Below are 24,536 nucleotides of genomic sequence, written 5' to 3' on the forward strand. Positions count from 1 at the left end.
TCATGCCCAGAATAGATTCCTTTTAATGTTCTTTTCACCTCTCTGACACAAGTCACTCATAAATTTTTTCTAGTGCAGGCTGGAGCTGCCAGCTCCCTTAAGGTAGCTTGCACCTGGAGCTGCACAGCTGTACCCTGTGGATTTATATATGCTTCCAGTTTGCTGACTGCTGTTGAAAATGCCAGTTTGACTTTGGTCTCCTGGCAGAATTGAACCAGCAGCTCACCACATTTCCACAGTGCCTCAGTCAATAAGGAGCACCAGCATGGCTGAGGGCAAGGTCTGCGCTGTGGGGGCTCCTTACCCTGAAATTGGCTTTTTATTTTTAATTTAGTGAAGGGCTAAATTGCTCCAATGATTTTTGAAGGCTTTATGGATGTGCAGAAAGATCAAAACATAAGCCCTTTAATGAACTTCAGTAATGAAAAAGGGAGTGATTCTATTCTTAAGCTGGTTGCAGCATATAGTAAGCTTTCCATATGATACATTCAGCTGCTGCAATTGTTCCTTATTCTGATATTACTGGGGGAAATGAAACTGAACAGGAAGACAGGAATACCTGCTGACAGTCCAGTAATGAGTATAAACTGAAACTGAGGAGAAAAAAAAAAAAAAAAGAGGTCACTTGGTTCAACTGCAGACTGGAAAGTTGAAGAGGAAGGGAAGTACAAGAAAGCAGAACAAAATGTACTTATTTACACAGGTGAGGTTGTCATAAATTTAATGTGTAACTAAGAGAAAGGGATTAAACTTATTATCTCCCTTTACTTGATTGTAAAACTTGAAATCACGTTACCTTTCCAGAGTTTTACTTTCTGTGCTCATTTGCTCATCTGTTAAGGAAGTGAGGTGAAAGGTGGCTGCTTGTTATTTAAAATGGATTTTTTTTTTTTAATTCTAGTAAGCAACTCACTGAGTTGTGAGGAGGGTGATGCTTCCTGGGCTGCCCAGTGGTTTTTCCAGGTAACTTTGAGAAACTTGTCACACCTGTGCTTTGTCAGAGGTACAGGAGGTACCCTAAGAACATAGGAAGGCATTGAGATTGACTGATGAAGTCAGTGTGTGAGTGACACAGTGTTGTCTGAGGTTCCTCTCTGCAAAACAGTCGTGTCAACTTTCTTTTCAGATCACTGCTGGTAACTCGGTTTTTATTAGCAATCTCTCGATAATGTAAAAACACAGGTGCATGTTACAAGAAAGGAAAAGTCAACACAGATACTTTTCAAATATGAAGAAAACCCTAGATATAAATACAGCTATTTTTCTAACAGATTCAGCTGAAATTTTCACAGTACTGAGATGCATGTGCGCACATGTCTGAGTAGCATATGATACGGGTACGCAGACTGGTGGAGGCCCTGAGCACTCGAGGGCTGCTGGAGAGGAAGGCTGTAGCAGCACAAAGAAGCTTCCAACTCCCCATCTGGAAAAATCCCCCACAGGAGCACAGGCAATGGCAATGCCATCTGTCTGTCTTCTGCAGAGCAGACCTCCTCTCCTGGGAGCAGAAAAAAAGCTGGCACATGGAGGTGGGCTTTCACTTCCCTGCTGCACGGAGGTTGGATGCAGATTGCTGGGCGTTACCTGTAGAGACCAGGCTGCTCTGTTCTGTCCCCACTCCCTTATCTTAGTCAGTTCTGTCTGAATTCCAGTTCTCTTTATTTTGCCTTTTTCCTTATGACACCTTCTTCCTTCCCTTCTCTTCCCAGCAGACAACAATGGATTCCTTCCTCCTCCCCTGCCTTCTCTCATTCTTTTTTATGCCGACTTAGCCTGTTTCTGATCTTCTGCAGTCCTTTCTAGAGGGTGTGTTATGAACTGACATAGTATCTCTTTAATTTACTTTATCTTGGGCAGTGTCCTGATGGTGGATGTTCCTTGGGTCACTGTGGAGACTTCAGAGACCCAATATACAATTAAGCTCCCTTTTAAATAATGAAAGGAAGCTGCAAGACCCTCAAACTTGGTCTCTCAGACAAGTGCAGATTTAATGAGCAAAAGGAGGTATGGTAGTTAAAGCCTATAGTGTAGTCCTTCCTCTTCCCATCAGCACTGTCTGGTGTGGCACAGGGCCTGGGAGAAAGTCCTGGCCATAGGCACCAGCATGGGTCAGGACTGGTCTGGGTGTGGGTGACTTTACTAGAAGATACAAAATACTGAAGACAACCAAATATTTGACTTTAGGGATGGGTGTATTAGCTTGTTTGGATACTACAGTTCCTTAATGTAGCAAAGCTGGGCGAGTTGAAATTTGTCATCTGACCCAAACCTATAGGACCACTTTACATTGTCTATATGAACCTAAACCCCCAAGTTTCCTGTAGAATCTTGATTGGTGTATTTTGGCATGAAATACTGGCCTAACCAAAATAAACAGAATGTCTCCCATTGAATTTTAAAGTGATTCCCTATTCCCATGGGTATTTTCCATATCAATTCTGCTCCAGAAGCACAAGTAGAAATTACTAGGGTATGAAGAGGAGGTAACTGCCCCGTGCCTTTCATCCTTCTAACTGTACTAAAGAAATAAGAATGTGTGGAATCAGTTGCTTTCCAAAAAAATAATCTGGTCATCCCTTACTGTGTGGCATCCATTTCTGTTCCAGGGCATCCCTAAATTTGTGTCGTTTTCAGCTGATAAATGTCAGAAACCTGGGGAAAGCAAAATAGACCATTTCTCTGCCCTTTATCTGGCCTATCTTTTCATTGTGGGATGAACTATCAAGTTTAACTTACCCAGAGGTCTCTATAAAAATAGAGTTAAATCCCTGATAAGACATTAACTGAAAATTGCTGCTGGAAGACACTTACATATTATCTTAAAAACTCTTATAAACTCTTTAAGAACTCTTTAAAATGTGGGAAACTTAACACCAACCTTCTTCAGCATCCTCAAGTTCACTGCCTCAGTCTGCAGACTGTACATCCCAAGACCACTTTTCTAGTGGTGTGAAAGGCTTGCAGTCCAACTCAACAAAACTGGTTAAACTCTTAGAACACAAGAATTAATCATGTCCTTTCCCATCCTCCTGCAGAACCACTGAGGCTTTCCATCTCTGGCACCCATCCCTCATTATCCCCTGCGTACCCACTGATCTAATTTTCTACAAGGAGCTGTGGGGGAAGTCCTGCCAGGCAGCTCTGTGAAAGTTGCCCAAGAAGTTTCAACACTCTATTCCTGGATGATACTGTCCCATCCTATAGTTACCCTGCTTGGCTCCAGCTAGTTTGCAGATGCAGCTTCAAAATAAAAATCAAGACAATATAACCTCCATAGTGCTTTCCCCCCCTGCCCCTTAAGGCAGTTAAGTGAAATAAAAACATATGGACACCATAAATTCTTTTGTGAACGGCCTTGGTTTAAACACTCAGCCAAAGCAATGGTTATCATTAAACAAATAACAACACTAGAGCATAACACAAGTTATATGCAGGACAAGATCCTCAGCTGCGCAGCTCGGTTTGCCCAATGACACCAGTCCTTTGGGCTTGGTGTTGGTGCAGTCAGCTAACTAAGTGCTACGAAAGCAACAAGGAACCCACACTATCCTCTTGCAAACCTTAAAGAAGTGCTCTTGCAGCCTGCTAAACTGTGAATGAAATGATGTTGTGTAGTGTTTGCGGAAGAACAGTACATGAACATTGGAACAGGCTGCCCGGGGAAGTGGTTGAGTCACCATCCCTGGAGGTATTTAAAAGACATATAGATGTGTCACTTAGGGAGATAGTTCAGTGGTGGACTTGGCAGTGCTAGGTTAACGGTTGGACTCAATCATCTTAAAGGTCTTTTCCAACCTAAATGATTCTATGATAGCAAATCTTTCAATAAACATACAGCATAATCAAGAATGTATCCACAGCTAAGCAAACCAGACTAAAACAACAGAAATAAAATACTGCTGGAGACAGGTTTAAATATAGACTGACCCAAAAGCATGTGAAGAGCAGTTCTACTCCTGGGGCAAACTGTCTCTCAGTAATATGAAATGCCATAAGCAATGTGTCAGAACAGTTTGCTGTAACAAACGCACACGTCCCCCCTCCAGCCTACTGGATTTTTTTTGTAATTAATGGTAAATTCTTATATGCAATCTAGGTGTTCCCAAAGCTTTTTGAAGAGTAATGAAACTTTAGAGCACATTACATTAAAATAAGTATCAAAATAATGATCTTAAATTTATGTCACACCTTCCAAGGAGCTCAGTTCATAGCACTTTTGCTTGTGTGGTATCTGACCAGATTGTCAAAACCCATTCTTACAGGGTGCTGCAGGGTACTATAACTTAAGTGATTCATGCATGCAGCTGTTGGAACTGCTTGTTGGGTTGTGAAAAAGCTCACAGTGCCAAGTGCTGATCTAAGAGAACTCAGATCTCCATCAGCCGTCTTGGCTCTGAGTAGTTACTGAACAACAGATGGTAGCATGAGTTAAGCAAACTAAGAAAACATTCTGAGTGGAGGAATAAAGTTAAAAGCCTCACAAGAACTGAAATTCCTGAGAAAATACAGAGAACAAGTGTTGAGGTTTGAACTAGTTTTCATGTCCAAGTGATGTATACCACTAAACTTTAAAGAGTAGTCTTGTTTCTGAAGCACTCATTATTATGAAAGTTTTCATTTAACTTGGGCAGAAGAGACTATGTGTGAAATTAATATTACAGACATTTCAGATACAGCTCAAAGCCACAACTCTTGCGTATTAAGCTACACTTGCACTATAAAACACAACCAAAGACAATACCTGCCACTAAGGAAAAAACGAAAGAACCCCAAATCATGTCATTTTGCAGTAGATTACAAGCACCAGCAGCAATGAAGCATCATGAGCTTTGATGAACTCTTCAGCAGAGCAAGGCCAGCACAATTTCCACAAATGGAAAACTTACTAGTGTTAAAGTGAACAGAAGTGCACAAGCTCTTGCTGTATCCATATCAGTAGCATCAGCACAGAAGGGACAAAGTCAGTACAAGATGTAAGGAAAAAAGGTTATAGCAATGATCCTAAACACAAATACATAGATACATGAAAGTGCACGAAGTAAACAAAGAATAGACAACTTGTACCAGTGAAGAGGGAAAGTTCCTCTAACCTGGTTTACAATAACTTCTAGTTCTTGGTCTCACTAAGACAGTGCACTCCAATATTGGATAGGTGAGGAACACGGGATATTTTCCAGACTTACAAATGCTTGTGTTCAACAGTGCTCATGAGAATTCACATGAATGAAGCAGTTTTCTACAGAACTTCTTTACTCCATGCAATGGCTGAGTAAGAAAGCTCTTGCATTCATGTGAAAATCTGACCTGTCTAAATACACAGGTATCCTAAACCAGCTCTGTAAAGTAGCAATACATGTGACTATATCCAACTGAGACTAAGTTCTCTCATTTTCAGAGAAGTGAGGACTTCCAGAACAACCTGGAGTTAAACCACTCATCTTCTGATGAAACAAGGTACAAAGGAAGTATTTCAGCTGGCTTTCTTCTAACCTTTGTGAGGAGACCATGAAAACTTGCACATTGACTATGTATTTTCAGCCTTACATTTCACTATACTTTAATTCCTTATACTGTTCATCCAAAATGACTACAGTCCCAGGTCTCTAAGCTTCTTTTCACTGGGTTTAAAAATATTTTAAGATCTAGTTTGGGGCAGTAAATAATCTTGCTACCATGGAAAGAGGAATCAGAACAATCAGACTACTCATTTAGCAAGGTATTACTCAGTGCAAGAAAGCGTGGGAGAATCAAGCTCCTAAAATGTAAATCAGTGGGACTAAGATACATAAAAGTGCATTAATTTTTGTATGTAAGCTACTTGGTTGAAAATTTAATTATTTATTTCTTTAGGGTCAGGAGTCTATATTCTGTGAAGTGCTGCACTCTACAGCACAGAGGATATGAGTAAGTTTCATCATATCAGTAGTTCTAGCAGAGTAAACAGGATGTAAGAGTGGACACACTCAGACCACATATCCATTTACCAGTTCCTCATTTCTGACTAGCAGTAATCAATGCTCAGGAGAAGAGAAAAAGAATGTAGCAGGTCTAAGGCTGCTGAAGGGTTTCAACAGTACTATCAATTCCCAAGTGTATTCAAAAGCACCATACATGAATACAGAGCCTTGCAATCCCAAGAAAAATCATAAAATACTTGTGCTTTTGATACTCCGAAGGCCACAGACATGCCCCATCTGTGAAGTGGAAGTCTCCAGGCTTCCTGTCCCTTAGCGTTGTCTGTCTGCACTGTATGGTCTTCAGGACAACTAAAGCCTCCGTGTGCAACAGTAACAGCTCTGGATCTCATGCACAAGGGGAACCGCTGCCTCTGCTCTTGCTAATGCAGCCCAGCAGTTTGCCTTTACCATAGCAAGGACACACTGACTCAGGTGCAACCCAGGACATCCAGGTCCTTTTCTGCAAAGCCATTTTCTAGTCTGTCAGCACCCAGCCTGGGCTATGGATGGCATGACTGTCCCCAGAGCAGGGCTTTGCACTTACCCTCACCAAACCCAGGAGGCCCCTGCCAGCCCGCTGCTGCGGCTTGCTGAGGCTCCTGTGCCACCACCCTTCAGGTACTGACCACTGCCGCCAACCCAGCATCATCCAGGGACTGCCCAAGGGTCTGCTCTATCTCATCGTCCAGGTCACTAGCAAAGACATCAAACAGCATCAGCTCCAGTAACAGCCCCTGAGCAATGCTATTAGTAATCTGCTGCTGGTTGGGTTTGTCCTGCCTGTCACAGCCCTTTGTATGACAGTCCAGCAAAGCTTCTACCCACCTTACAGTTCACCTCTCCAATAGAGCTTCTACAACGGTACTTTCAGGGACTGCGTTGAAAGCCTTGCTAATGTCAAGGTGAATGACATCCATTTCTCTCCTCTCATCTGGTGCTGCTCATCTCATCAGAAAAGGCAGTTAGCTTGGTCAGACATAATTTGCCCTTGATAAAATTGTGTTGACTGTTCCCAATTATGTTCTTGCCCTTCACGTGTCTGGATATAGTCCTAGACACAGCTTTTGTGAGAATTCACGCTATAATCTTCCTGTGGACTGAGGTCAGACTGACCAGCCCATAATTCCCAAAATTGTTGTCTTCAAAGAATGGCATAATCCTCACCTTTTCTCAGTCATCAGGACCATCCACCAGTTGCCACTGCCATTCAAAGGTGATGGACAGCAGCCTTCTAGTGATGTTAGCCGGCTTGCTCAGCGCCCTCCAGTAGATTTCAAAGTTCAGCATTACAGTCCTACTATTGGCATAGCTATCGCCATGCTTTCACATCTTTATGAGAAGCAACTTGCGTGTGATACGTTAATTTACTGCAACAAGATGTGGAATGTGGGTGTTTGGGGGGGTCTTTTGTTGTTGTCAGCATTTGGTTTTTTTAAGAAAAGAGTGATATAACTTACATATTGTCTGGCATATAAATATCCTTGTTTATGATACTGATACCTTAAAATTCAAAAGAAAAAATGTGATCAATTTATGTTTATGCATATGATTTACATTTTGCTTTTGTCTTTGTAGACAGCAAAATGGTCCATTTTGAATTTCAGGCTATCTTTTATGAACGGTAAAAAGTATTTTGGAGAAAAAAATTCTCTTTTGGAAACATTTGTTTTGGACCTACAGATCTATGAGATGGATATTTTAAAAACACCAGCCCCCCCCTTCCCCCCAACAGTCCAATTATAATAGTATCAATCAAGCTGTGAGGACTTGAGAAAAAACTAAGAACTTGGGTAACAATCTACACAAAACTAACATAGTGATGCCACCCTGTGGCTACAACATGAAACTTCTGCTGAAAAGGTAGGATGAATGGTTATGTTTTATCTTCCAATCAGAATAAAGTGGACTTCTGCACAAGAAGCTGCTGGCAGTTTTCAGAACTTCAGTGCAAGTTTAAGAGCATATGTATGTAGAACAGATCAAGATAGTACCTGGTGATACTATGTTGATTTTGATATTGCTGTGCAGGTTATCAAGTGGACATCTGGCCCCACTACCTACAACTGTATTTGTCAGGGAAAGAACAGAAAAATATCCATATCTTACAGAGAAAGTGACAACAGAACAAATGAGAAGGGCAGAACTATTACATTTGAGTAAAACAATTTAAGCAAATACAATTAAATAAATCCTAAAGTTTAAAGTAAATCCTACAATGACAAAATGTTTAAGCAATAATAACCTCTGCAAGAGATAAGTAATATAACATCTATCACTAGGTTTTAATGGAAATCACAACCACAAGAACTAAAAACTTGTAATTAAAGTGTAAGCTATAATCATTTGATTCCAGCTGCAGCTTTTCCTAAGGGAAAAAACAAAACAACAAAAGCCCAGAATACACAACACTAGCAAATATCATTAAAACTTGTATTACAATGGTAGCAGTTCAAAATGCAATCAACTATAAGAACTATGGTATTTCAGTATCTTTAGAAATAAAGTATCTATACAGAAGAAATAAAAGAGTTATGTATATAACTGTGATAGTCATTAAAATATTATAAAATATACAGTGTCTGATCACTTTCACTCTATTGCAATTTTATTAATGTAAAATAGAAAGTAAGATTTAGAATCATTTTCTTCCAATTTCTATCCACAAGCAGTGTTGGTCTTTCTTTGAATTACATAGCTCCTATTTATTTTTAAAGAAGCATTAACATTTTCTAAAGCCTCTTGGCTACTTTTAATAGGTTAACCAATTTGCTTCAAAATGAACAAAACACAATGTTCAAAGCTTTGCTACCTTCCCCTGTAAGATTCAGTAATGAGAAACCCTAAAGACAGTGGAAGAAACAGCACAAGGAAACTCAACATCACAGTACACGTGGTCTGTCTTAACCTTATCTGTCCTCAGGCAAAAGCCTGCTGGAAGAAAGACGGTCTCTTGGAAGAGCCTCCCACCAATCCTCTCACTTCACATTTGCAAAGCTGTAATACCCAATGTTATGCTACAAAGTTTGGCTATACAATCTTTGTGCTGCTGTAGCAGTTTTGTTCTGCGCATCAGTAGAGTGCTTCTGTTGGGTGGTTTGAAGTTTTCCTCCCCCTGCTTGGACAACCCCACACATTTCTACAGTAGCTTGGGATCTAAGCTTAGTCTAACAATCGATGGTAAACTACTCCATAGGACAGAGGACAAGCTTGATGTGTACAGAATAAACTGTGGAGATATACTGCCATGCTCTATACTAACTGGAGTTTCCCCAAGCACTGAGTGAGGACTTCATGCCTAGGTAGTCAGCACTATTGGAATCTGGATGGAAGGTAAAGGTGGCACAAATAGCTAATAGTTGCATCACCTGCCATGATGAAACAATATTACAACTAACCAAAAATTACAGAGGAGTAGTATATGTAAGTTTGTACACATACAGCATAGGTAGGAGTTTAATGGTAGTTAAGTTTTGGTAGGATTCAATTTTTTAATACAGTCTGATCTTGTCAAAACTCAAAACCATCATGCAACTACTACAAGGGTCCTGCATGGAAAAAGACAGAAGTATGTATTACTTGCATAGTGCTGGCATTTGCTGTTGTCTAACCAATTCACCTTGAAGCTAGTTGTGCATTTTCAGAAGAATCAGACCTAACAAACCTAGGGACAAAGATAAAGTTTCCATTTCTACTTCTTGGTTGCGTCTCTTTAGAAAAGATTCAGAAGACTTAAACCATTTGTAGATTGCTGCCACATCTTAGTATCTCACAGCCGATGGTAGCAAATATAGCACAGAAGCAAAGCATAAATATCTTGCCCATATTCATAAACAAAAAAAGGACATAATTTTTCGCTTACACCCAAATAACGGTTTTTGTGCCCTGTCCTGAGATAAAATACAACTGCATCTAGTTATCACCTGCCCAGAAAGAAGAAAAAATTTTAAAAAAGGCTATGAATTGGCTACAAGTCAAGGTCCAAATGCGTAGGACACTAAAACAAAAGGAGCAGCAGAGGCTTAGGTGCTGGCTGTATTAAACAAAAGATGTACCGATCACACGATGGCAGTGGTTACATTTGTGTCCTGAGCTAAGATTTTTGGGTTTTAATTTTTTTTTTTTTAGGTTGTCTGGATCATCTGTAGAATGGCTTACTTTTCTCTTGGAAAGCAAACAGGCTTCTGACCTGATCTGCAAAGCATACAGGACTTACTGTGCACACAGGACTAAGGTTATTTGTGTAACCACTAAATCTGATCTACACACCAAGAACACAACATTACTATGAGGGATGCATGTAATGGATAAATGCTATCGAAGGAGGTAACTCAAGCGTATTTGATCTTTTTACTGAAGTTCTTCAAAATATTGTGTGGTTTTGTTCTAATGCAGATTGTAGATACTGGAGACTACTAAAGTAATTTACCACCTTAGACTGTCCTTAAAGGAATATCTGGTGTTGCTGAAACCATACATTTCTAGTATTTACTCACATACTAGGCTTAAAAGAAATTGTTTTACCCTGATCAGATCAGCTGACTTCCTTTTAGACATAAAACTGTGTTCTTGGAGACTTATTTCACCAGTAATTATATACAGGCCTCAGAAGAAGTTTCTCATCCATCTGTAAAATCATTACTGTAGGGTATTTTCACCCAACATTATGCTGGCTCCTCGGAGGATCGCCTTCCCTCTGAACACCAGACAAACTTTGATTTTTGACACTTTGCACAGAATAGGAGGGGAAGAACATATGATAACAACAAAGCACAGTATAAAAAACAATTTCCTCCTCGATTAATAAACCAGTTTCTCTGGCTCTGCTATGCAGTCCTAGGACTACCCAACGTACAGCTCCTTGACCAGTGGCAACATACAAAGCCTTGTGAGTAGGAGTAAATTAGACAAAGAGGAAAATCTTTGGACCTCTCACCCAAAGATTCTTCCCTTCCCATAGTTTTTTCCTGTAGGCAATATAAAGATTTAAGAACAGTCCCCAGTCCTACCTCCCATTGTTCATCTAAGAACTGCAGGACTAGAGCAGGAACCTTCCTCAATAATATTTGAATCTTTTGGGAGATACAAGCACATGAGAAGCAGTTTTTAACACCTTCTGAAGCCAGAGAAGCAAGTCAGCTGGTAAGCCACTAGAAAAATTTCTTACATGTGTGATGCACCATCCCTGTGCAAGAGTTGACCCACACTGTTCTGTGCTCCTCCTGCCCTGCTCCTCCCAGCCACTAACCCCTCTTTTCCAGCCCTCCCCTCCTGCTTCTTCCTTCTCCCAGCTCTTCACTCCGCATCAGGTATCTGTCCTAACGAACAACCATCTTTCAAGGAGCAGGCTAGAGGATAACAAATAAGAACTTTAAGCCATGAAATCCATGTCATTGTTTACAGAGGACAGCTTTCTATGAAATACAGCAGTGAATAAATGAGCCAAAACCCCACATTTATCAACTACTTTGAAACACAAATCATTTGTAAACAATATGTCTCATGTCTCCAGGAGCCTAGAAGTAAAACAGTATTTTCAGTCTCTCACCGCCAGGAGAGAATGAGAAAAAGCAGACACATACTTGAAGGTTTCAGTTTGAAAAATATGCTTGACTGAAAAACATTTCTGTTCACTGCTTGAGGCTTCAAATGAAATGAAGCCAAGTTTTAAAATTTTTTCCTAAAACTAACATTTAAATGCAATAACCCACAGATTCTTCCCATTCATAAAACTCATCTCTGTGTTTTAAGATGATTACCACAGCAACATTTTTATCTGCCCTATGATACCTGACAGCTGGGAACTGCACCAGAGATCTGGCATCAATCTGCCTTAATCTATTACAGTTTTGAAAAGATAGATAATACTGTGGAATTACTGCACACTGGCTAATACTTCCACTACTAGCTCACCTGACTGACTTATGACTTTTTGTGTTTGTTTTGGGGGTGAGGACAAGATACATTTTACAGTTGCTCATAATCAAGACTGGAGTAAGAACTAGCAAACTCCCATTTTAATTGGCTACAAAGCATGCAGAACAGGGAAACAAACCAGATCCATCAGGCACACTAGGCTAGCACACAGATGGTTGACTTAGTAGTGAAGTGACACCCCTGCCTCCCACCAGGATACCCTAAAGGGCACAAATGCTTTTGAAGTGTCTCTGTGTAGTTATACAAAGTATTACACAGGGGCTAGAAAAAAAAACGTCATCTTGTACCTCATTGTGGCTCATATACCCAAAGCCATGCAATGTGCAACTATGAAGAAGTACCGCTATTCAGCAATAGCTATCACCCCACCCTTTGCATTTACTGTTCCATTTTGGTTAGTTGCAGTATTCTGAAGTGTAAAAATACCCAGTGTGCTTTCAAAAGCATGTCAAATAAAGATGCCCCTCAACTTGCATTGCAAGGGCCTTTCAATGTCTTCAAATAGAAATGGCTAGAGTGGAGGGGAATAGGTAAAAAAATGTTACCTCACGCAAAACACACTAATCACAGTTGAGAAGGCTGGGAAGCATGAGTGGCACACTTTGCTTTGGGAATTCAGGGCAAATAATTTGGGAAACTGAGTACTAACTATGAGTGCCATGATAATTTCTTTTTTCTCTCAGCTCTGTTCCTTTTCTCCTACAGTCTGAAATCAGCCGCTTAAGTCATCGTTTTCCTGAGATGAAGACGACTGTAGTTTTGTCTTACATATAGTTGGCTTGCAAAATGAAAAGTCTGGTGTTTTCAAAAATAGTAAAAGAAAATTACTTTGAGGGGCTTTGCAGTAGTACTTAATGATAGTCTTACTCCTACAGCACAAACAATACTCAGCAAACTGGTCTCTGCAGCGATATCAAAGGAAAATGAAGAACGAGCTAGTTTATGGAGATGTACGCTTCAGTGCTGACCATCTTTCAGACCACTTCATGAGCTATTTTTGAGTGGGTATTCAGGAAAATATGAAGTTCACAGTGTAGATGATAAACTTATACAAACAAGCCGCTTTCCAAGAAAGACCTTGCAAGGAGGGTACAGGAAAATTAGTCTTTGACACTTAACTATTGAGAAGTTAAGCCTGGTGTACCATTGTTCTTTTTATCAAAGTTACCATGGAAAGAACAATTAAAACCATCCAAGCTGTCAGTAGTCATAAGAAGTTTGTGACGGTTTAAACAAATTTGACAGAAATCAGCAAACTCTCTGCTTGGAAAAACCTTCAGGCCTAGCTGATTTTCCTAGTTAGCTCACAAAGAAAACATTGTGTGTCCAGAATAGATTTACACTCACCTGAAAGCACATGAAGAGCAAGCGATTTCTATTCTGATCCCAGAAAAGTGTGTCCTAACATGAGCAACAAGTGGAGAGACACTGGATGAATATTCTGAATTCTGTATCACATAAGGAACACCAGGTAAGAGCACAAAGTGGCCCCCTTCCAGATAGGCATATCACAACTAGGGAAAAGGAGAAAGTTGACCCGAAATAATCTAGAAAGCCTCAAAATATAAAAGTTTATTTAGCTACAATATTAAAAAGTACAATATAAAGATATAAAACATAGAAATTCCATAATTAATTCACATGCTGAAAGGATTAATTGACCAGCCGTAAGGAGGAGACTTCATGAAATTTATGGACATCCTAGCCATAAAGGCTATTTCATCAAGTTTCAGACTTGAAATATTGAACAACCATTGCAGAGAACTTGCTCTCCAACATCACCATAACTAGGGAGGGGGAAAAGAAAAAAAAAGAAAACCAAAAGAAACAATGTCAGTGTGTCTACTGTTTCTGGAACATAACATAAAGAATGCCATCCTATTCCATTATCAACTGTAACCACAGGACTCCCACACAGCACACTCAAATCATAGAATTGTTAACAACGATGGCAAAAACTTAAGATTACTCCTTGGGAGTGCATTCATTCATCACTGGCCAGCATACTCTATTGCTGGTGGGAAAGCAAGTGGAATTTTTGCCTCCTAGAACACTTAAATGAAAAGCTAAACGAGACTTGCACTAAGATTGATTAGACTACTTCATGCAGACATTTTATTTTCCATGTTTCAGACAGTTCTACTGCTGCTAAAGCAACCTGAGAAGAGTTCAAGTCCTTTACGTGGACGAGCTAGATATCTGCTGGGTCTTCATAGGCTACAGCCAATTTTCAGGGCATGTATAATTAAAATAAGCTTAAAAATTCAAAAGGCACTTACTCAATAGCGGAGCACAAAGAACAGGTAACTGTGTTACAGCAGCTGCAGAGCCTGCTGCAGTTCTGGCAGACAAACTGGTCGCACTGTGTACATGCTTCCTTGACATCAGCAGTTCTTACACACGATGAACAGGCTTTGGAAACTCCCACGGGTGGAACTGCTTTGAAAAGATGCAGTTAAGAAGAGAGATACTTTACAGCAAAACAGAGAAAGCACCTGGAAGTTCTAAGAACTGCAGAGCGCGGTTATCTCCGCTCAGCGTTGCAGCCACAGGCGGCAGCAGGCACCAAGCACAGGGCCCGCTACTTGTAACTTTCTTGGTACTTTTTCTGCTTAATGGCAGACCACCAAGAGATTCTCCAGCAGACCATACGTGCAACAGTTTCTAAATCCGCCAGGGAAGCTCAAATCTAACACTTCTTTTAAAAAAAGACAACAAAGAAGAACTAGGGACGGGGGGACAGCCCCCAGCCCCCCCCAACGTGTGCCTGGAAGCCCGGCGGGCGGAGAGCAGCGCCCGCAGCCTGGCTCCAGGCAACACCGCAGGGCAGCGCCGGACCCCCTGCCCGCGGCGGGCCCACTCACCCTTCTCCGTGGCGGCGGGGCCCCTCAGCAGTCTCCCGTCGTGGCCGATGAGGAGCTGTCCGCTCCACCGCCGCCCCGCGCTGCCGTCCTGGGCCTCCCCGCCGGGCTCCGGCGAGCGGCTGACCGCCCGGGCGGCGGCGGGGCTGGCGGGCCAGGCGCCCTCCATGTACGCCTGGGCGCCCCTGAAGAGCAGCCGCCGGGTCCGCTCTGTCGGCGGGACGGGAGAGGAGGGTTAGGGGCGGCTTCTCCCCCCTCACACCCCGCCGCCAGGCCCGGCAGGCTGGGAGGCAGCGGCGGCGGGGGAGGCCTGCGGGCACAGGCCCGGCCCGGCCCGGCGACGGCTCGCGGCGCTTCCCGCCCCCCTCCCCCCCCCCGCCCTCCGCCTCACCGAAGACCTCCCGCCGGTACTCCTCGCCCCGCACGCCGCGGCTCAGCTCACGCAGCCCCACGCGGGTTTTCAGCTGGAGCGGGGCCGCCTCCCCGAAGGGGCAGGAGCGCTTCGGCATGGCGGGACCGGCCCGCCGCCGCCTCCTCCCACGGACGGCCGCTCTCCGCGGCGTCATCGCCGCGCAGGGCCAATGGCGGGGCGGCAAGGGGAAGCGCGAGGGAGGCGGTGTCGCCTCAGGCCCGGCCCCGGGGAGCCCGCCCCGCCCCTCCGCAGCCGCCCTCCTCAGCCTGAGGTACTCCGGAGCCGGGACCCGCCCGCAGGGAGCCCGGCGCTTCGGCCGCAGGAAAAATTTCGCTTTTCGCCGCGCCCCGAGCGCCCGCTGCCGCCCGCCGGGGCCGTCTGCGGCGCCCGGCCGGCCCTGCCGCTCCTCACGCGTCTCGGCGGCCGGAGGTCGTCTCCTCCTCCGTGCGTCTGGTCCTTGGTGTGAAGAACCCGGCAGGACAAAGCGAAACGAGGTTCTGAAACTCGGGTTTGCCAATAAACCCTCTTTCCCCGTTAGTGGTTTCGGACTCGCCTTCCTTTCCACAAGTCCTGCGGGTTACGTCTGGGTTCGGGCTCACCCAGTTTTTCCTAAAACTTAAACCACCTGCCAAAGCTCTAGCTGTCTCAATGCTGTAGAACCAACGAGAATGTGTGGGAGTGCAAGAACTCACTTTTTTTTAAAAACCAGCCCGGAGGCTGGAGAACCTCCGGCCGGCCAGGGCCTGCTAACAGGGAGGGCGGGTTCGCCACTCGCGGTGCTCAGTGAGGCTGCGGGGACTGATGCCCGGTTTCAGCTCAGTCACCCGAGTTCCCTGAGACTTTCTGCTGTCATTGTGTGACCGGGAATTACTACAATTAATTTGCTATTTATAGGTAAACTGTCTACAGCAGTCTCGGTATCGTTTCACAGATCAAAAGTGTCGTGTTCAATTCCAAGTAGCAGTCGGTCTGGTTGCTATGTATATTTTGAAAACACATTGTTTTCCGCAGGGCAAACAAGACCTTTAAAACTGGTGGTGGTGTCCCTGGTGCAATGCTTTGTGTCATTTAAAGAAGGTAATCAGTCAGGACAGTTGTATTTCTTCCAGAGAGGTTTTTGAATTCAAACCTTCACCTGTATGTATGCTAGGATTCTGAGCAAAATCACGACCAAGCGTAAGGGTGATTTTTCCATCAGTGAACACCAAAACCATAGTTTCACTAGCTGCTGAACTGCTGCTAGTTTGCAGGCACAGCCATACTGATTTCATACAGGTTAATGTGTTTTTTTTGTTTTCTTTGTTTTGGTTTGGTTTGGTTTGGTTTTTTCTGTAGAGCTGATCAGCCCAGGCTTGTGGTCTGTGGAGTGGAAGCTACAGTTGTAATGCACGGTAATTCACAAAAATCCCTTCTGAGCGCCAAAGTCTGACTCCTGTCACGCTTTCTTTAGCTGTGAAGATTTCTACTTTGGCTTTTTCTGCATGCACTTGCAAAGGCATGCTTAAAGATGTTCAGCAGACAATTTTCCACTGCACATTGAAAACTTATGGTCTTCTCTTTCTCTTTAAGGAAATTTCTTTGTAAATATTCATTAGATGTACATTCTGATGTCCCTGAAGCTCTCTGGGGAATATGGGTGAATGAGAATGTAATCCCAGTCAGATGGAGCCCTGTCAGGATAGAGGGCAGCAGATCACACGTTTCATTAACATTAACGGCATAGCATAAGTGTGGATGGAACTCGACCGTCTGAGAACGGCGTGAAATACAAAGAAAAAAGTTAAAAGTGCTGTTCTGTTTGTGAAGAAGGAGTGCTCTGAAACACTCATCTCAGAATATGAAGTAGATTTGAAAGTAAGCAGCATGTGCTGCAGCAGTGCTTCTGGTGCTGTCACTGAAGGGTAAATTTAAGGGCACTTTCCCTGAGGGCTGATTAGGTTTGACATGTGCCACCACCACCCCACCTCAGGGCAGATGCAGAAATCTTCTGTTGCAGCTGAGTCAGCCTCAGGTAGTGACATCTCTTAATTGCTTTGCAAGCCCCAAACTTAACAACATCTGTTACTGACCAGCTATTCCCTATTTGTAAGCTATGAAGGCAAAATAATTCTGTCTGGTCTGTACCAACATACCTTAGCATCCTACAGGGAGGGAAGTGGTTCATCTGCCAGTCTGTTGACTTGTTACCCAACAGAATGATTCTGAGTATTTTATTACTTTCATAGCAGTAAGCCTTGAGGAAGGTCCACTGATGATTTGGAAGTAGAAGAAAGGCTGAGATCTGATCTGGCAAAGCTTGCTGGCATTGAGCGCTCATGAAAATTAATGCTAACAACTTCCCAAGTTAGTTAATGAGATCATGTGTTACATTACGCAGCTTCTGAATGTGAAAAAGCAACCGAAACAAATCCCAGACCACTAATGGTAATTGTGAAATACGATGATTTTGGTTTATCCTTGAAAACGTGTTTGTGAAAAAAAAAGCAGAGAATAAAAATGACAGTCTTTTTCTTGCTCCTTTGCTTCTCCTGTGCCTGTGTGAATATTACAGACAAATTGCCTGGTTGACAGCTTTGTCACTTACAGAACAAAGAAAAATTTAATTTTGTTTTTTTTCAATAGTTTCCATTTCCAGTAAGCAAATTTAAAGAGCAAAATGGATTGTGCTCACTAAGTCTGTCTTTCCTAATATTCTATTTCTACCAGTGCTCTAAGAAAGTCAGGGCAGCCACAGAAGGACTCTGGCCATAGTGCACCTTCTTTGCTTCTAGCAGTTCAAAGTTCAGAAATTTTCTGAGCCAAAATTTCCATCTGGATCTTAATGTTTAATAGCTGTCAGTAGGCCCACTCTTCACGAATTTGTCCAGTCCCCTTCTCAAAACTGGTAATGTTTTGTTTATCTTGTCTAGCAAGGTCTATAACTTAGTAATGTATTATTTTAAAAAAATGCTTCATCAGGTTTGTTTTCAGTTTGCTGCCTGTTAATTTCCTTGGGTGTCTCCTATGTCTGGTTTTATAAAAAATAATGAATAACCATTCCCTATTGACTCTCTGCATAACATCCATGACTACAAAGACATCTGCTATATCATCCTCCTTCATCTTTTATTCAAGATGAAATATTTTGCCATGTTGAAGCACTCCTTTGCAGTGTCTCCCGATCCACATCACCCGTGCCACATCCCAGTTCACGGCACAGGAAAATTCTCGAACGTGCACTGTTGCTCTGGAGAGCGACTGGGGTGCGTGGGAAGGGAGGGAGGGAGCCCCGGGTGCCCCAAGAGCTCTGGGCAGCGGAGGACTAGGTGGCCGAGTGCACCCAGCGTACCTAAGCTACAGGGTACAGACAGCCTCAGAAATCATTTTCCATACCTCTCATAGCCTCTAACGTCCTTCCTGAAGCTGGGTGGCCAGTGCACCAGCTGCGGGCATGCTATGCAACCGGACAGCACAAATCTAAAGGTGTTTTCTTCTTGGTCCCTTCCCTGATAATTCCTAACATCTGATTTGTCATTTTGATTACTGCTAAAGTACCAAACTGATGCTTTCAGGGAACTATTCATAAATGGTTTACAGCATCACTCCCCTGAGTGCTACTCACTTAATTCAGAACCCATCACTCTATGTATATAACTGAGGCTATTTTTCCCCCACGTGTACTGCATACTTACTGACACTGCCAATTTATTGCCTGTTTGGTATCATGAGAGCCTGGAAAATACACAGCTGCAGCTCTTCCCAGCTGGCTTTTGGATTTGACTTCTAACAATAATGCAGTAAACACGTATACTGCACTGCTCATCTCCTTTCCTCAGAGTACTTATAAATACATTGAATTGCCAGAAGCTTCCTCAGGTTTACCGATATACAGTCCTCAGGATTACACCGATCCCTTTGTAAGAACTGGCATTGCGTTCTTTTGCACTGAGACTAATTTAATTAAATATATCACATTCAGACCTGAACTACGATAGGCTTTGCCTACAAAATGTGTAGATTTAGATTTTAAATACTCCAGTAAGCAATTACAGATTTTAAGATTTTTTTGTTTCTGATCCATCTGTAAGACAATCACAATAAATGTTTGCCTGTGAGCCAATGCTTCCAACTACTCCAAAATATAATTAGAAATAAACAGGTAGACTGGAATAAAAATCATAGACTGTAAGTCACAGACATTGCAAATTGAGACTGGAGGTTTTCTTAAAAGGAAAAGAACTTATAAACTTGAAAAAGATCAAATTGAGGAAACTTCTGTCTTCTGTTTTAGGCAGGGTCAGACAAAATATCCACAATGGCTGATTTGGCTTTGTGAATCTAAATATTCATCAGTTTTACTTCTTCCCCTCTATGCCTTGTTTTGTAAGCAACCTTTATCCATTTACCATAACAAGTTAAAGTGTTCCATTCTAGGAACAGGTGGCAGGTAAATAGCAATCCAGATTATATTAGCTTTTAAACTGTTCCAAATGCCTAACAGTAGGTTCCCATAAGCATCAGAAGGGACTTAAAAATACTTTATCTTTCTCTCCAGCTTCACTTATACCAAAGCCCTCCTCTCCACGTGCTTGTAGTAAAAATTCGCCATTTATTCTATTCTTTCCTTATTAGGCCATTTAGAAAGAAATCAAAACACAATACCTAGAGGCAGGACTCTCTGTTACACCACTTTAAATAGGGAGTTCCCTTAATGACTGCTCTCAATTTGTATTGATATAAAAAGAGTGGATTTTGGCCAACTCACTGGTTCTTTTATAATGTTTTCATGCTAAAATGGCAAAAGGAATATTCTGGAAAATCTTTTAAGTGGAATACATGTTAGAGTAGCTGATGTAATTGGCCGCGCGTCAGCATGCAATCTGTGTTAAGTAAGTCAGCTGGAGTATCAAGATGCACACACACCCTCTGTTAGGACTGAAGTAAAGCACCGCACCCCATGCACTCAGTCCCACTGTACTCTTCTTTCTGTGCTCTGCAATACGCATTCGAAGATTTAAAAAAACCTCCTTGAATAAACCTGGTTTTACTAGAATGGCTCGGGGCCGATTCCTTTCTTTTGTACCCTTTTCTTTTCCTACAGTACCGTAGCACATCAGCCTTAGCAGACAACATGTTTACAACGCGGATCAAAGCACTACACCCAGTTCAGACATTATCTGTTCACAAGTGCACGTCGTTTTACTATGACTTGTTAGCAACGGAGTTCGTGCCCTCATCTTGATGAGTTGGTTCGTGCATCAAAAAACATTTGATAAACCAGTAATGTGCAGGATTAAGGGCTGGCTCCTGAAGTATGCTGCTGTTAAGCCAAGGTTCTGCCATCTTGGCACGGCAGACAGTACTGGCTCTTAAATTAGCATGGCGTGGTTAAATTTCACAGCATGTTACTATTCTGCCAGCCATGAGATAGACCAGTTCTGCCCAGCAGACCAACGGCCGAAGGTCCCACTTACACTAGAGGGCACTCTCAAGACTATAAATTGGTTTTGCTGTTGCAAGGCTGTTACTGTTCTGCTGACAGCAATGTGCAGGGTTTACAAAGGGGCTGCTTTCTCCAGGTTTTTTTTTCATGGTTGTTGTTCCTGGCCTTTTCAGTTGTGTGCCTTCATTTCTGTTGCACACAATTTCCTTTTATTTTGCCTCTTTCCTGATTATTTTAATCTATCAAGAAAAAAGAAAACTGAGCTCTGACAGTGATTAACTGCCATTCCTGACCTAACGTGGTGCCACGGTGTTCTGGTTTCTTTCTCTGCAGGAGACAATGTTTTTCATTTAATACTAGGTGGTTGTCCTAAGAATTCTTTAAATGTGTGTCCAAATGGTGCTGTTCCACTATTCAATGTGGATTGATTTGGGAGAGGCTACAGGTACCTCTGCCCTTTCACTAAGCCCCACACAGTACAAAACATCCTCTCCCTCACATGGCATGGAAAGGGCTGGGCAAAATCTTCTTCCCTCCACACTGCGGCTGCATCCAGCCCTGGTCTTTTTATTTTGTTGTGGAAAGGAATCCTTCCTTCGAGACAGCTTTGTATGTTGTGCCTCGCATGCTGACGTTTATCCACTCCCTGAAGCAGCCATTTAGCTGGAATAACTCAGGGTCCATCCATTCAGCTCGAAGGGACTATGTCAGCGCATGCTGGCAAAGAACCAGGCTCTCTGCACTCACCATGTCTAACAAATGGTTCCCCAGCAGCAGCCCACAAAGTGTGTTTACTTTAAATATGTGTGGCTGTATCGTCAATCCTGGACAGAGAAGATCTCTGTCTAGAAAACAGAAGCTGCACAGAGTCAATGCGAGTCCCTGAACATTGCCAGGATAACATGCCACAGCTACAGGGACCATCAGTAGGGCTAATGCGGAAATTTTCTTAGTACAGCCTTTTCAGTTGAAATCTGTTTACACTGGGAAGTCTTGAAGGCACTCATTTTCTTTGCTCTCTGCTGAGCAGTTCGCATGGGCGGTGTGATATAAGCTATAAAAGTAATGTTCAGTCCTAGGCCTACCATCCAGGGTGCCAATTAAGCGAATGAGACTTTTTTGTGCTGCTGGGCATGTTTCCTCTGGGTAGAAATCATCAATACATTCTGCATAGGGCTCAGACTTCCATCAGTACCAGCTTTGGCATTTTAATTATGTAGTCTGGTGCAAATCAATCTCTAACAGAAAAAATGTCTTACCCATTTGTAATACGTTAACTAGCTAACATCTTTTATTTCTTCCACTTGACCTCTTTTTCATGTATATTAAAATGCGTTATAACTTATTCTATATATTTATGCTCAGTATGTTCCTGTCATGTATATGCATTTATCTTTTTTCTTTTTTTTTCTGCATGAGAATTTCAGAAAAGATATTGGTGTGACACACTTGTATCTTCTTCTTTCCTGTCTGCAAGATTTGGAAGATCTCCAGATTGATGGTGAAGGTGTTCAGTATTGCCTGTTTCTAATATTGATTTTTTATCACGACCTAAACTCTAGGAAGGACTACCTATATATACAAATGTATCACCACTGAAACTGGTGCAAATATAAAACTGTAATACTGGCATTGAAAACTGACTAAATAATGGAGGGGAGTAGCCTGACATTCCTCCTAGCTCTTCAGAATTCACAGACTTTCAGTACTCATCCCAGACACCTGTCATTCTTTTGGCCAAGTTCAGCACCCAGCACATGAGCTTGCTGCTGTTTAATTCCAACTTCAGTTCTTCTGGCAAGGTTGGAGATGCTTCTTTGTCTAGCCCCCTATTTATTTCAGTACCCAGTGTAGACAAGTGGAGATCACTGAAGGTATATTCTTATTTTTTTCTGCAGAATGTATATACTTAAAATCAGTGGACCAAATCCTCAGGAAATGGGTTTGATGTCTTAGTTACCTTTTCCAGGTAACTTAGTTACCTTTTCTTCTTTAGAAGCTACAGATAGAAACTTAATGCTGTTTCAGAATGGCAAGGCAAACCTTCTGTGAATTTACTCAGTGTCTTCAAACTTTACTTAATCTATCTCACATAGACACGATTACGGCCCCTTTGGTACAGGTACAAACTGCATTCCTGAATTCTGAAAGAATGGCTTTATGCAATTGCAGGGCTGGAAGAAATGCTTCTAATAACCTTTCAAGTTGAGAGCGGTATTATATTATTGGAGAACTGAAAATGTAATACTTTTAAAGGACGCAGTGAAAAAATTATGCTCATAAACAGAGGGTTAATAGTCTAGACTCAGTAGTTTGTAAGACTTCAGCAATGTTTTCAAGGAAAGGCTCACTAAGAACATAGAGGTAAATGCAAAATGGGATAAAATGCGAGATGGACTTAAAAATAGATGACTCCTGAGTAGCTTGGGTAACAGCTGATTTTATGGACAAAGGAAATGCAGTGGTTATAATCTATTTAGACTTCATTAAGCATTTGATATAGAACCATACAGGGAATAATTAGTTAGGGATTAGTATAAAGTGAACAAAGAACTGGATAAGGGAAGATGGAATGGCTGATGTTCAAAAGGTGTGTCTATATTAGCAAGCAGTGCAGCACTACAGGAATAAATATGCAAAGTAGTTGGTGCTCAGGAGCCAATATCCACACTGTAGGTGGAGGGTTGCTTCTGACCAGCTCTTGTCTGGTCCCATGGACTGAACTCTGATTAGCATCTGGAGCATAGCGGGGGCACTGCTGGAAAGCATCTCTTGTTCAGTTTCATCTGAAAGGAACCCATTTTCCATACTGGGTGCACTACTTTGTAGTGCAAACTGAAGTGTGGAACAGTGATAACAGTTGTTGCAGAGCAGGATGAAGCCACCACAAGGGCACAGCCTCAGTGGCTGGAACAACTGAAGCAGAAGAAAATTGGAGTACAAAATGCAAATTTCAAAATTTGAACTGCATTGCCTATTTTTGATGCTATAGGATGCTAACTAAGCAGTAAAGTTTTAACTGTAGTATTGACGTACACGTGACTGTGCACTGGGGCTGTAGCTAGTCTTACCTGTAGCAAGGCAGATTATTGAAACAACAATATCACATCATCTCCCCAGTTCTCCTTTTCTTCTTCACCCATTTACTAAGGACACAAACCATGCCATTACAATGGATGCCAGTGGGTATTTAGCATGAATCAGTGGTACTACTCACCAACATGAGTAATGGGAAATACCTTCCCTCCATCTCCTGGTCATTATCCTCCTGCTACAGCCCAGTAGGCCGTCTGCTTTATTCAAGATGCAAGTGCATCATTGGTTCATATTCTCCCTGGCATCTGCTGTAAACCTCAGGTCCTTTTTAGCAGAGCTGCTCCTCAGCCAGGTGCTTCCCAGTCTGTACTGAGACACGGGGAACCCTGCGCTTCTTCCTGAGCTTCATGAGCTTTCCGTTGCCCAGCCCTCAAGCTTATCAAGGTTTTTGCCATTTGTTGTCAGCCACTCCACAATTCAGAACTCAAAGGACAGGTTTCCATTCATGGCAGAGTGCTGCACTATTTTAAGAACTTCAGTGGAAACATAAGTGTAAATACAATAGGTTTGTAACTGGGAGTTTTCTCTTCAGAAGCAAAGAACACCATGAAACACCTTTTTATAATAGTGACTGGTAATACGCTGTATTTACCAAGTTTGTAATTTTGTCAGACTCACCAAAGGCTGACTCCAGCACCCCTTGCATGGGACCATCTCCATTTACAGGCCAGGCGGGCTTCACAAACCTCAGCGGCAAACACCGTTTCCATGCATTTGAAGAATTAGGCCCAGATAGCATTGGAAGTTTTGTCTCATATAGGGGAAGATGAAGATGGATACTGCCACCTCTGCTGTAAGGGCATGTATAGTTGACTGTATTCTGCAGTCCTTAAGAAAACATGTCTCCAGTGCTT

General features: G+C 42.4%; 1 protein-coding gene across 5 annotated transcripts; it reads right to left on the reverse strand.

Annotated features, from left to right (window-relative positions):
- Window positions 1-8,220: 8,220 nt before the first annotated feature.
- SIVA1 (SIVA1 apoptosis inducing factor) lies at window positions 8,221-15,324 on the reverse strand. Of its 5 annotated transcripts, none has more exons than XR_003925696.2 (5): window positions 15,144-15,324; window positions 14,756-14,962; window positions 14,171-14,327; window positions 13,239-13,405; window positions 8,221-10,650 (listed from the first exon to the last, which is right to left on the reverse strand). XR_003925696.2 is itself a non-coding variant. In XM_030029655.2 (4 exons), exons 1-4 carry the CDS (start codon window positions 15,316-15,318, stop codon window positions 13,345-13,347), a joined length of 600 nt encoding a protein of 199 aa, XP_029885515.1. In that variant the 5' UTR covers window positions 15,319-15,324; the 3' UTR covers window positions 8,221-13,344. The 5 variants fall into 5 exon arrangements, 2 of the variants coding, with proteins under 2 accessions (XP_029885515.1, XP_029885538.1); XR_005933613.1 differs by having other exon boundaries at window positions 12,179-13,405; XR_003925694.2 differs by lacking the exon at window positions 8,221-10,650 and adding an exon at window positions 12,179-12,300.
- Window positions 15,325-24,536: the final 9,212 nt, after the last annotated feature.

This window comes from Aquila chrysaetos, chromosome 2, assembly GCF_900496995.4.
Source record: "Aquila chrysaetos chrysaetos chromosome 2, bAquChr1.4, whole genome shotgun sequence".
NCBI classification, from domain to species: Eukaryota; Metazoa; Chordata; class Aves; order Accipitriformes; family Accipitridae; genus Aquila; species Aquila chrysaetos.

Coding starts and splice junctions, on each gene's coding strand:
- SIVA1 (XM_030029655.2), bottom strand. CDS start 15,318: ATGACGCCGCGGAGAGCGGCCGTCCGTGGGAGGAGGCGGCGGCGGGCC. Junction 14,963..15,143: donor GTACCGGCGGGAGGTCTTCG/GTGAGGCGGAGG, acceptor TCCCGCCGACAG/AGCGGACCCGGCGGCTGCTC. Junction 13,406..14,170: donor TCTTTGTGCTCCGCTATTGA/GTAAGTGCCTTT, acceptor CCTTTTCCCTAG/TTGTGATATGCCTATCTGGA.